At 33.2% G+C, this 13,803-nt stretch overlaps 1 protein-coding gene across 1 annotated transcript in view; it reads right to left on the minus strand.

Annotated features, from left to right (window-relative positions):
- Positions 1–867: 867 nt before the first annotated feature.
- The window catches only part of LOC106461075 (thioredoxin-related transmembrane protein 1-like), a 22,000-nt gene continuing 9,064 nt past the window's right edge, over positions 868–13,803 (minus strand). Inside the window, exons 6-8 of the mRNA XM_013920864.2 lie at positions 10,690–10,791; positions 9,394–9,495; positions 868–6,107 (exon numbers count right to left, since the gene is read on the minus strand). Of these exons, the coding sequence (XP_013776318.1) occupies positions 6,021–6,107; positions 9,394–9,495; positions 10,690–10,791 (291 nt within the window). The 3' untranslated portion in view covers positions 868–6,020. The remainder of the gene's footprint in view (positions 6,108–9,393; positions 9,496–10,689; positions 10,792–13,803) is intronic.

Below are 13,803 nucleotides of genomic sequence, written 5' to 3' on the forward strand. Positions count from 1 at the left end.
GCACCGATTGCACGACGAAGGTCCATTTGTAGGCCTCTAACAGTACTTTGATGATTCCGTAGCGCTCAGTTCACAAAATAGCGGTCCTGTCTTTGAGTTGTGGCACGTGTACTGTCCTGGTATATGACCTGATGGTTTGATAACGACTTCAAAATCTTGCCACTACACTGGGGGCTACATTAAATCTTGTGGCAACAGTTTTTGTTTGTTTGTTGTTAACCAAAATGCTACACAATGAGCTATCCGTGCTCTGCCCACCACGAGTACCGAAACCCGGTTTTTAACGTTATAAGTCTGCAGACATACCATTGAGCCAATGGGGGAGGGCATGCAACAGTTCTCTGTGTCGCACTATATTGCAGCATCTGCACAGTTGGTGCGACCTCAGTCTCATTCAAATATACCCTAACACAGTTTTTAAAAGAAATTGGCCATTTCGTGTTCATCCCAGTAAGATGACAAATTCAAAATATTTTTTGAGTTCAATCACCCAAAACAAAAATTCTTTGAAGGAAAAAAAAAAGAGATTAATAATAAACAATAACACTTGCTGTCCAGCAAGTACTCCCAGTAGGTTAGGTTTTAACTGATAACCTTTACATTCGCATTTTTGTGCACAAAGGTTCATTCGGAAGTTTCACTCTCACACAAAAGGAACTCTGGCAATTTTTATAAATTAGCACTTAAATATTTTAACGTATTCTAAACAGTACAAGTCGATAAATTTAAACGTTAAAAGCTGAAATGGGGAGCAATTCTATTGTTTGAAGAGAAATTCTTCAGTTTACTAACAGTGACCAACTTATATTTACATCACAGAATATCAAGTTACATTTTGTTCCAGAAAATTTGAGACTTTACACAAAATAACTCAGTGTTTTTATTTGTGATAAGAATTTACATTCCAACAAACATAGCATACTAGTTATGGTAACACAAAAACTTGCCCGTTAACTTCATCAGCAGCACTGGCAATTGACAGGTATTATGCCATTCATCATGCATTTTTGTTATCATATATTCTTCAATAATACCATCAAATGCTTAGGTAATACTGAAAAATTGCTGGACAATCAGATTATAAAAATCAGTAGTTAAAATAATAAGCCCTTGCACCATGAGTTAAGCCTAATTGGCAGACTTACAAGTCTTTTCATACCAAAAGCCTACATCAATGTTTCTGCTTTGCACATAAAACCCAATTTTAACGTTCAAAACAAACAACGCTTTCTCTGAAAATACATTTTGGCACAAAATATCCCATGTGTTTAAATATCTTTTAATTGCACAAAAAGAAAATCCCTTAAAAACTTTATTGTATTCCATAACACTTCAATATGCCCCGCAATGCAATACAAATATAATATTGAAGAGAAACGAAATCTCGTGACAAACGCATTTTTGTATTATTTTAAAAATAGTGATACTAGTTTAGATGTAACAAATAATCTTGATTATTGAAGAAAGGTTGATGTTAAACAGTAGTAGCAAAAAACACACTCCACTAGGTGTGATCAATTTTCAAACATCCTGTTTCTCCACCTACTTCCAAAAATACCTACAGAATAATTATTTGGAAAACTGATTAAACTTCATGACCATAAATGATCAGTTAGGACTTGCTTGCTGTGTAAAGAATTACTGTTATTTTGAAGCAACATTACAAGTGAATTGAAATAACTTTTCTGTTGTTTGTTTCAAACATCAAAGCTGCGACAGATCTCTAGAAGGAAGAATAGCTTACTAATAAGAATAGGCTAACACAGATGTCTAGAAGGAAGAATAGCTTACTAATAAGAATAGGCTAACACTCCTTTTATTGGTGCATCTTAAAAACTAAAATGCTGAAAAAATACATTTCCAACACTCGTTAGTAATATATTATGGTCTCGGTTATTGTTAAAAGAGCAAAGGCAACTTCTCTCGAAACACATATCTCTTATTAATTCAAAAAAAGGCCTCAATTAGTACCCAAAACATCATCCCCCTTTCATTCAACAGGTAGTTACAGTCCATCAAAGTTATCAAATCTACAGTGTCTACTCTGTCTAAAGTTCCACAGAAACAACAATACTTCTATCAATGTTTCAAGTATAAAACTTTCCCATTCAACTAAATAACAAGTTTTAAGTACCACAAAAAGTTACAAATTTGAACTCAGCAGTTCTTAATACACTCTAGGAGACAGGTTGTCAGAGCCTTACCAAAATATTGATCCAACTTAATAGATCCACAAACTGCAGCTGATGGAACTCATTTTGCAAGGATTTAAATGTCTAGAAGTTAAAAAAAACTTTGTTGATGCAGAAGTGATGACTTCAAATTTTAACACAATCTGTAGTACCAGTTTCAGCAAGATCAAATACAGTCTCAAGTAAACCACCACCAAACCAACAGTCATTATTGCTCACATTAGCAGCTGGCAACATATACTGTCCAGAACAATGAGTGTTCTTACCAACATATTTTCACAGTCAAAAACTTAAATGTCCCAAACTCCAATTCAGGTACAATAGCTTTCTGGATAATGAACTCCTATGGAAAATCAGTTTTAACATGCTTTACGAGTACGAATAACTTCAAATATTTGACACTCGGTTTGTTATGCGACTCTGAATAATAGCAATAACAAGACTCTGGAAAGTAGTGAATGAAAAAGCACAACACCAAAACATGCATCAGAAATTCTTTGTACTTCATATTGTTTTGTTTCACTTGCAAACTATCATGAAATTTTAGGCTAGTTTGCAGAAACTCTGTACTTATTGGCTGCTTAATCTCTTCAGCTACTGCACTGTTTTAGAGATAGCTTTAAGTATTGCAGTGGTTTGATATCAAACTCTCTTATTCAAATTTTACTAAAACAGATGGTAGTGGATAACAATACAAACTGCAAGAGATGAATGCAATATAATAAGATAAGCAAAAAATGTTAACATCACCACAAATCGTTTAAAACTGGGTACTAGACTAAACTTATAATTCAGTTATAAAAGGTTATATGAAAAAAAAATATTGTCATGTAGATTTTTTGTGTCCTGTTTAACATGAAGATCCAGTGACCTCAAGTGTTTTTTTTAAGTTTCCTGGAATATTGAAAAGTGATTTGTTCAAGAAGTCTTGTGAAAATCCTAACAATATTTAACATCAAGCAATTGTTAATGAACACATAAAAACCTACATAACAGCATTGTATATCGTGCTATCTTATTTTATGTAGCTTTAAAAAAACTAAAACATTTAACAGATCCAACAATTCAGATAAACTTCTGATTACCATCTGTGTAAGAATTAAAAGAGAAAAAGGATGAGAAACAATGTTGCTAAAGAAACTCTGAAATTTACATTGAAAATGTATTAAAGAGAACAATTAAGTCACTATTACACATATCAAACACCTGTACAGTTTTTAAAGGAAACACTTCTTTATATTGATGTTATTATTGCTGAGTAATGAAGTGTACTCTAGGATAAGATAACTTCCTGAAAAAGATTATTTCTCTGGTGCAATGATGTACTTGTAATTTTTAATAAAGAAAGTCTCAGTTTGTTAAATACAGTTACCAACAGCAGAGCAACATTAGTTACTTTCTTGTATAGTAAGTTAAACCATGTGTAAACAGAAATATCAATACGTTTTTTTTTTCCAATTCAGATTTACTTTCACGAATAAATGAAAATATGTCTCAAAAGCAAACAAATACTTACTATGATCTGTTAACAGACGTATGACAGGATTAGCTAAAAAAATATTTTCTAGTTTAATAACAAAGTCGTTTTTTCAAGATACCTAAAAAAAGGATCTTAGTGGTTTTAATTGTGTGTTCATAACTTCTACTCTTTATATCTTTCAAGTATTTCATTTAGAAAAAATATACCACTCAAGTGGTACACAGCATGTGATATGTAATTTGAATTTTCATTGTTTAATTTATATATCATATGAATAATATACAGAAAATATAAATTATATTTTGCAATTAAGAAAAAAATTCAATCACTATTGAAAATTTTGGACAACTTCTGAAGCAAATATTTATTAGTATTAACTAATAGCATACACATATTACGTTTTCAAGATTCATATTAAGTCACTCCAGGCCAGACTAATCTTTTGTGATTATGCTTGTAATAATACTCTTATTTCATCAAACATATTATTAGCATATTATGTTTCCTTTCTATTACCTTTAGATATTTCTTTCTTTCAAACTCAGATTCACAGGCAGTATGGTAAGCAAAATAAACAAGAATATGAAGAATATAAAAAAATATAAATTCTACTTTACAATAATGAAAAAACTTCAATCACTATCAAAAACTTTGGACAACTTCTGAAGCTTATACTTATTAGTATTCAATTAAAAGCATATATATGTTAGGTTTTCAAGATTCATGTTAAGTCAATCTAGACCATAATATTTTGTGCTTATGCTTGTAATAATACTCTGATTTCAACAAATGTGTTATTAGCTTATTCTGTTACCTTAGTAAAACATTACCCTCTGATATTTCTTTCTTTCAACCTTGGATTCACAGGCAGTATGGTAACCAAAATACAAAAGAGTAACCTGAATTCCAGTATTGATCACATTGCAGAATGAATAGCAACATACTGTAAAGTAAATTAAAATACTCTAACAAGAACAACATCTTGTTTGTCTTTACGCTTAAAATGTTTTCACAAGTTTGGCAAATTAATGCACATCAAGCTTAACTCTTTCACTGCCATGGACACATATACTCCCCCCTCTGGAGTTTAGGATTTTGTATCACCAAAGGTAACGAGTTTCAAGAATTGAAATATTAAGACAGAGTTGTTTATCTATAAATGTGACAGTGAGAGTTAATATTGAAAATCCACTCAGTTTTTGTTTTATGTTTCTAGCAGTATATGCTGAATAATTATTGTAAAAACATCTCAAAAACAACATTTTTTGTAATTCCATGTTAACACGTTAGAATAATTTTTTAATAATTCAGAAAGATGACTTATTTTGAATAGTTCAGGGCCATTTCATTAATTAATGGACACAATTAATCAACTTTAATAGTTATTTCCATTAACTCTAAACAAAGACATTTAACAACTTATACACAAACTCAGTTAACTGAGACTATGAAAGATTATAGTCTCTAAAACTATGCAGTGAAGACATCAGTATAATGAAACTTAGACACAAACTCAGTTAACTGAGACTATGAAAGATTATAGTCTCTAAAACTATGCAGTGAAGACATCAGTATAATGAAACTTAGACACAAACTCAGTTAACCGAGACTATGAAAGATTATAGTCTCTAAAACTATGCAGTGAAGACATCAGTATAATGAAACTCTTTCAATAGTGTAGTTGACAGATTAAACACAAATAAGTCATATTTAAGTTTACTCAAATAATCAGGTTCTTAAGATGCTAGTTACATTAATTTTTTAGTTTTAAATATCAATTAGTAGTTAGCTCCTAGTTGATTAAAATTGTTTGCATTAAATTGCATATCACATTCTAAATATTCTTACTGAAATGTTTTACACCATCAAAACTGAACATATGTTTCCATACGTACATATTTATGTCATGCATGTTAAAATACTCAGCTTAAAGTTGGAATGAATACATTGTCTATTGACTACCAAATTTTCAGGCCCATTTTTATTTATATATATATGCACATAGTAAAAAAACTGGAAACAAAGCAAGGTGAAAACAAACAACACATACATGTATACAGCATTCTAGCTTTTGTAATAATATTAGTCAGAAGGTTGAGCATCTTACACAAATGACAATTTTTGAATACTAAGTAAAAAAACAAACAGAAAAGCTGAAATGTGCAACAAATAGAAATATATTATTTTTTTTAGCTATCAAATGCCCTCGTTACTTAAGTTATGTGCAAAAAGTGGAATTTTGTGGCATTTTGAGCAGGAAAAAGCCTTATTAAGCCTATCATAATTAGTTACTTTCTAGTGTTACAAAAAAACATTGACCCCCCTAATTTTTTAAGGCAATAATTTCACTAGCCATCTTGTTTTATTTCTGTATTTCGCTTCCTGAGTTCTTGATTTTCTTTGGTATTGTCATCTTCTATTAAGTCTTCTTCCTCCTGAAATTCATATCTTTAAGTTACTTAAACAGGGTGAAGACACTTCTAACTCAAAAAAGAAATTATTTCCAGCTCCTCGGGACTATAACAAAGCACTTGCATTTCGAAGAGAAATTAATGCTGAATTTAGATTAAATACTACAACTATAAACTATTTATTTCACGTTTTTTGAACTCGCAAAGTGAAAAAGACTTAATTCCGTATTTACTGCCATCATTTAAAATTACCTCAAATCATTATTCATTAAAGCTTGGAAAAGTGCTAACTGTTTTATGACATTACTCTGATTAAGAGTTATCTTAGATACGACCATGATGAGTGAGATTCCAAAATGTCTTAAAATGAAGAATTAAAAGATTGACAAATTTTTAATTGGTTGCAACGTTTTAGCATCTGAAAATACACATTACATGGTTCAGAAAGAGAAAATTAATGCTCAGAAAAACAAACCATTTATGATAAGTTAAAGAAATCTTACCAATACTTTGAGTTGGAGCAATATATTTTTTCTCAGACACTAAAACTCTGTGAAATTCAAAGGCAATGTTTGATAACAACCCTTTTGGAGCTTATCTTTGGTTAATGGCTTCCAGTTTTATGCATTTCTCAAACTTAATAATAAAAAAGAAAAATCCAAACAAAGGAAAGTTATAATTTTCCTATAGTGAAAATGTATTTCCGATAGGTACTTACCTCTTCTCATATAAATAGCTATTCTCGTTCAGTGTTGCCCTCTATATGCAAGAAAAGTTTTGGAATGCCACAAGCCTTGATGCTTCCACCCATCTGGAAATGATTATTCCAATGCATCTCACATGCAAATCATCATGTGACAACTCACCACCAGTAAGAGTGCAACATACTCTCTTGATGCATATGACTCCCTCTGTTCAATTCTACCAAACTATCACTTTGAGTTTAGGCAGAAAATGGAAGCATCAGTTTTCAGTGGGGAGGAAGGGTGGGAGGTAAATACTTATTGGAAATGCATTTTCAGTATAGGAAAAATATAATTTCTAATATGGTACATTTCCTCCCCTCACATAAATAACTGGAACCCCACATTGAACAAGTGGAAGGGCTGGTGTGAGGGAAAGAAAAAAACTTCCGAAGGACACTCCCAAAGAGATCTTTGGAGTCAAAGATCATACATGGGAGATCGCACCACTTCTGTATCAGGTATACTCTTTGCCCAGTATGGAAAAAGTTGTCCCTGATAGGGTCGGAAATAGGGAGTAGCACGTCCAATAGGGAGAGAACTATGGTTGGATAGTGATCCGAACCATACTATACATGAATCTCAATCCCATAATACATAAATGTGGGTGAGAGTAAATGGATGTGTCTCCAGGTGTAGAGTGGCTAGGGTGCGATGGACTATACACAACAAGTCAACTACATCCAAAACCCAGGCCTCCAGGAACCAACATCAGTGCAGGGGTAGGAAAGAGGATCATACCAGTGGCAAGTCAACTACAATTCAAAACCCAGCCATCTGGTGGAAGTAGGAAAAAGGATCATACCGTATTCACCTCAAGTTTATGAGACTGGAGAGAATCTCGTACCCTCTGACCTACGAACAGAACACATGATAACGTTGTGAGAAATTGATTGATCCAGCATCTGTGTAACATAAACCACCTCACTCAAAATCAAAAATGACATGAACCACCCCAAGCGCAGTAACATCCTCGGAAATAATAAGAACATCGAGGGATAGCAGAAGGGGGAGAACCGTAGTAATCTATAAGTACCTCCACCGTGACCCAAAACACATATGGAGTAACAAGAGTATAAATGAGTGAGTGAATAGAGACATCTATAATACATGTGTGAGGACGTATGTTGGTTAACTTTTTGAGAGAAATTAATACAAAGATATGGAAAAAAGTTAAAATAAAACACTTGAAGAGAGCACAAACTAAACGTTACAATAAGAGTACTGCCAAATGAGAAGTGATAGTTTGGTAGAATTGAATAGAGAGAGTCACATGTCAAGAAAGTATGTTGCACTCTTATCGGTGGAGGGTTGTCGCATGATGATGATGTGCATGCGAGACGCATTGGAATTGTCAATTCCAGATGTGTGGGAACGTCAAGGCTTGTGGCATGCACAAAAACATATTTTGCATATAGAGGGCAGCACTGAATGAGAATAACTATTTATGAGTGGAGGTAATGTACCATATCATAATTCTTAATAATAAATACTGATCCTAAATTATCATACAGACTAAAAAGGCTTAGGATTTAAAAAAAAATTTAAACATATATTTTTGGCTTTCAATGTTTTAAACACTTGCCAGGCTTAATTCAAGAAAACCCCACAAACAGAGAAAATTCTTAATGATAAATCAAAAACTACGCCTGAATTATCCTATGTATTAACAAAGGCTCAAGAATAGATATACTTTTAAAACATGCATTTTTGGCTTATAATGTTTCCCACACTTGCCAAAGTTTATTCAAGAAAACCCTACAAACAGAGGAAATTCTTGATGATAAATCAAATGCTCAGCCTAATTTATATGTTTGTACATAGTACATAGCAAGTACATCATACTAATTTTGAAATTTTGGATTGGAAAAAAGTGTAGTTTTTTTCTTTTTCTTTAGCAACCCCTCCAAAGGTATATTATCAGTTCAATATGAAAAATTTAATAATCACACTTTGTACAAACTTACTCCGTACATCTTTTATCTTTTAAAGCCCACCTAACAATTTAGTCATGAAAATCATAATATTGTGCTGCATGGTGAGACTTATGACTTTTGCATTTGCTTGTGAATCTCAAATTTTATTGATATAGATCCCTAACTAATTTGCAAGTTATTAATCTAGTGATAAAAATTCGAGATGCCAACACAACCAAAATTAATCTCCAATCTATCTACTCTGATCCATACAAAACATCGGGGCACAATTCAACAAAAACTTGTTTAGAAGTTGCAGCAACAACAGATGTGGCAACACTGATTAAATTATTTGTACCTCATAAAACTGGGATTTACTAAATAAAGCAGAAGAGTAATTGATAATATTTTAAAACTCAAGTTTTGATGCACTTAATCAGGAAAAAACTAAGAATGTCAAACAAAGTATGTCAAGAATGCTGATAATCCACAAAAGAACACATACCTAAAGCAGTTTCTTACTTTAGCTAATACAATAATATAAGCATTAAAAGACTACTAATGCCACAGCATTCTTAATGTGAGCCCTTAAAACATTTATTTTCTGTTTTAAATAACATCAGTAGATCTACTAATAATTATAATATTTACCACTTTTTTTTCCTGATTTTCATCAGATTGATCTGTTTTTTTAGATGATGTGAATGAAGTAGCTTTTGGAGGAAAGATGAGATCAATGATACAAACAATCATCTGAAATGAAAAAAGACCATGAACATTTCATGCAGTTTTCAAAATAAAATATTATGATTTATACATAAAACTTTTCTTGTGCACTTAATAAAGTCAAAATTCAATACAGAAAAGTATGAATTCAAGTCCCACTTCTAAATAACACTATTGATTTTTAAACGATATGACAAAGACAACTTTGAATATTTTGAAGAGGATATTACATTAATGAAAATGTTTTAAATTAGAACAGTGTTTCCAACCTTTTATGCCGCAGCGCACCCTTCAGCAAACAATGAGCACTCATGCCCCATTCTAATAAATTTTAGGACCATTGAAATATTTTATTAAAATTAAAAGTGTAAAGCAATAATAGTCAATTCTTATGGTTTAATTTAAATAAATATAAATTTGAAACCCTCAAGTCTTTTCTGTCAATCTCTTTGCCACCCCCTGAAAGTTTACTGCCCACAGAACTTTAAAAACATTCACTAAGGGGCAGTACCGCCCAAGTTGGGAAACACTGAACTAGAGCTTTCATTTTTCAACCAGAATAAAGAATTTTTTTCCATGTAAGATTTTGCAGTAGTGCATGCCTAAAGTTATATTAACCTCTCTATACGCAATATATTCCACACCCAGTACAGATGATGAAACAGAAAATATCCAACTAATGCCATAAAATTATGGATAATCTTCTTAAATTATTTTATTTCAATTTACAAATATAAAACATTTCAGCATGTGATAGCATTTTGTCACATCAAACTGTTGGATACATAAAAGTAGCAAACAGTAAGCTGCCTTCTTTTACGTCTATGGCTGAAGTCTGTATTTTAAGAGGTACTAAAAATTAAATAAATACTCATATACAAGTAAATTTTACATTTGTCTTTTTCACCTACTACTACCTGAAAATATTAGTTAGTATTATAAAGTATGAAAAATTTACTATCTATCTTTAATGAGACCTCAATATTTTTATCATTAATTATTACAGAAACATAAATGAATAAATTTTGAATAATACGTTTAACACAGCATACTACAATACTTTTTGTGTATCATTTTTTTAGAGTTTACAGAATTTCGTTTTAAAATTCAACTCATGTTTGACCAGTAGAATAGTACTTTGTAATGATCCATTAGAAGTTTTGTGGAATGGATTAATTGAAATTTTAGCAAAAAATACAGCACTGATAAACTTAAACTTACCAGACCCAATATGGCTCCTAGAAGAATGGTTCCAAGAGCAAAAATAATATATGATCCCCAATAAGGAATTCCGTAATCTTCAACAATCATGTTATGTGTACTCTATAACAGAAAATATACAATTAACATAATAAAAACAACTAGAAATTATAATTAAGAAAGTGAATGTGTAATTTAAACAACCAAGTAATGATCTTTTGTTGGTTTTACTGCAAAACCGTTTCAGCTTTATACTTATCTACATGCCGATAAATCTTCACACTCTTGTGCAGGTTAACTAAAGTAGCTAATATTTAAGCTTGAATCTAAACATGTACAACCATGAATTTGTTTTGTTTACTGTATCATGCCAAATACAACAGGCTTTTTAACTTTTGTATTTCATTGCATCATAACATTAAAATAATATTTTCAATGTACAATAATAACATTTAATGATTCTTTACAAGTTCTATATACTGTGAACATGTTTTATAGGGTAGTAACAACATACAGTGACTGTTCAGAAGTTCTATGTACTATGAACATGTTTTACAAGGTAGTAACAACATACAGTGACTGTTCAGAAGTTCTATGAACTATGAACATGTTTTACAGGGTAGTAACAACATACAGTGACTGTTCAGAAGTTCTATGTACTATGAACATGTTTTACAGGGTAGTAACAACATACAGTGACTGTTCAGAAGTTCTATGTACTATGAACATGTTTTACAGGGTATTAATAACATACACTGACTGTTCAGAAGTTCTATACACTATGGACCAGGGCCATAATGATTCATTACAGTTTCATACATGATTCATTTGCGCTGCAGTTCAGTTCATTTTTTTGCTTCATTTTCTGAATGTCCTTTCATGTTATATAAAAACAAATGCTTTAAATAATACAAATTACAATTTACTTTTTCATGCAAGCACATGATTATTTTATGTACTATATAACCATTCTGAATACACATTTTGTTAATTTTAGTAATGCAGCTTGGAAATTCCTTTAGTTGGGTTTTTCATGAATACTGTGTATCAAATTCAATAAACAATAAACCAAACAACCACATGCTGTGTCAACAATGGTTGACTAGTCAAAGCATAAAAGAGAGGACACATCTTTGTCCTACAAATCAACTGTTTGAAAATATTTTGGGTTTGTAGTTTTGGATAAAAACTGAGTAAGAAAAACTGATCATTCAAAAAGAAAAAATAAAATTTGTGAGGTGGTTGTCAATTATAAAATGGCAATAACATCAAATACAGCCACAAACTTGAGAAGAAATCATGATATTATGTTACAACAAGTGAGGGAAAATAAATATAAATTGTAAGCAGTAAAGGGCACAGTACTCCTCACCTGAAACCTTAGGAGGCATTTAAAATGAAATTAAACCTGAACAATCAATGGGCAAAAGAAATAACAACAGCTATCTGAATCTTTGTGGCTAAGAATATGAGACTATTTACACTGTTGGATAATCCTGGCTTTAGAATTCTGATTAACTCTTTCAGCACAGGCTCAGTTCCTGGAACAGACCTCGTAACCATTTTGTGTTTGTTACAGTTTTCATCTTATAACTTTAGGACGACGAATCAGGAATGAACAGATTTACATGGTAAGGACGGGCGAGGCAAAGACTCTAGGGTAATGGAAAAGATTAAAAGTATGGGACAAAGCTGCCCAAAATCTGAAATCGAGGAGACCGAAGACCCCCAGTCGAAAAAGCCATGTGAGAAACTCTGAGACACCATCCATAGTAGGTCGAGCAGCTGGAAATCCTAGAGCATGGGACCATGTGTGAAAGAATTTCCACTTCCGTTGATATACTTCCATAGAAGAAGAACGTATGGATTGAGCCAAATGAAAAGCTACAAGACAGGAGAAACCAAATCTCCTCACCAAGGAATGGACAAAAGCCAGACATGAAGATGGAGCATGTGAACAGTGGGGTGTAGAACCGGTGACTGGGTTTGACAAAGGAGATTGGGGAATAAGGGAAGTGGTACAAGAGGGAATAATCAGAGTTAATGTAAATGAGGAAACCCCAGTTGAGCCAGACAATAAGGAGCTATCAGAAGGACCCGGCACGGAGTGGTATGGATTAGGGAAACCACCAGATGAAGCAATTGGCTAGGAGGATAAACATATAGGAATTTGTGTGATCAATTTTGGCTGAAGGCATTGATAGCCAAAGCCTGAGGATGAGGTACTGGGGACCAAAAGAGGGGTAACTTGTGATTCAGGGTGATGGCAAATGCATTAATGTGAGGAAAAACCCCACTGATTGCCAAGCCACAGGGAAATGGGGAAGGAAAGACGATCTGCCGCTAGACTGAAAGCACGCATGACATGACACGCAATTAAATGGTGCATGTGGGCCAAATAGAGGAGATCCAATGTACAAAATCAGAGGGATCTCGACCAGGTACCACCTTGGTGATTGATATATGCCACACCTTCGAATTGTCAGAATGAATCATCACCAGGCAATGGTTAGAGGGAGGAAGTAATCCAAAACCCAACTGAGGGATAGAAGTTCTAGGACGTTGACATGGAATGACTGCTCATCCACAGACCAACGACCCAAAGCCTCCTGGTGATCGACCCATGAACCCCAGCCCTGAAGGAATGCATCCGTAAACAGATGTAAATCCAGATGAGGAAGAGAACGCGGGACTCCCGCCGATGTGCGAGTCTTGTTTAACCACCAAATCAGATCATCTGCTAGGGAAAGAAAATGTGTAAGAGAAGCATCCAAAGGATCCAAAGCAAGGTTCCATTGATCGTGCAGAGTCCACTGTAGGAAACGTGTGTGCATGACCTTGGGGGACTAGTGGTGTCATAGAAGACCACATACCCAAAACTGATAGAACCTCGCATGCAGAAAGTGAGGAAGCAGACAGGGCATGACGAACTGACAATTCTATAGAACAGAGATGGAGAGTAGAAGGTTGGGCCCAATTGAGGTGAGTGTTGAAAAAGTTATTGGGTAGGGCTTCTCCAATGTGATTAACCATCCCACCCAAGCAGCCAACTTGAAGAATCTGACAAGTATGATTGGCTGACTCCCATTGTAATGGGCCAGAAGAAGCTAGTCGTCCATGGTAAAATTGGAAACT

The sequence above is a fragment of the Limulus polyphemus genome, unplaced genomic scaffold (assembly GCF_000517525.1).
Source record: "Limulus polyphemus unplaced genomic scaffold, Limulus_polyphemus-2.1.2 Scaffold892, whole genome shotgun sequence".
NCBI classification, from domain to species: domain Eukaryota; kingdom Metazoa; phylum Arthropoda; class Merostomata; order Xiphosura; family Limulidae; genus Limulus; species Limulus polyphemus.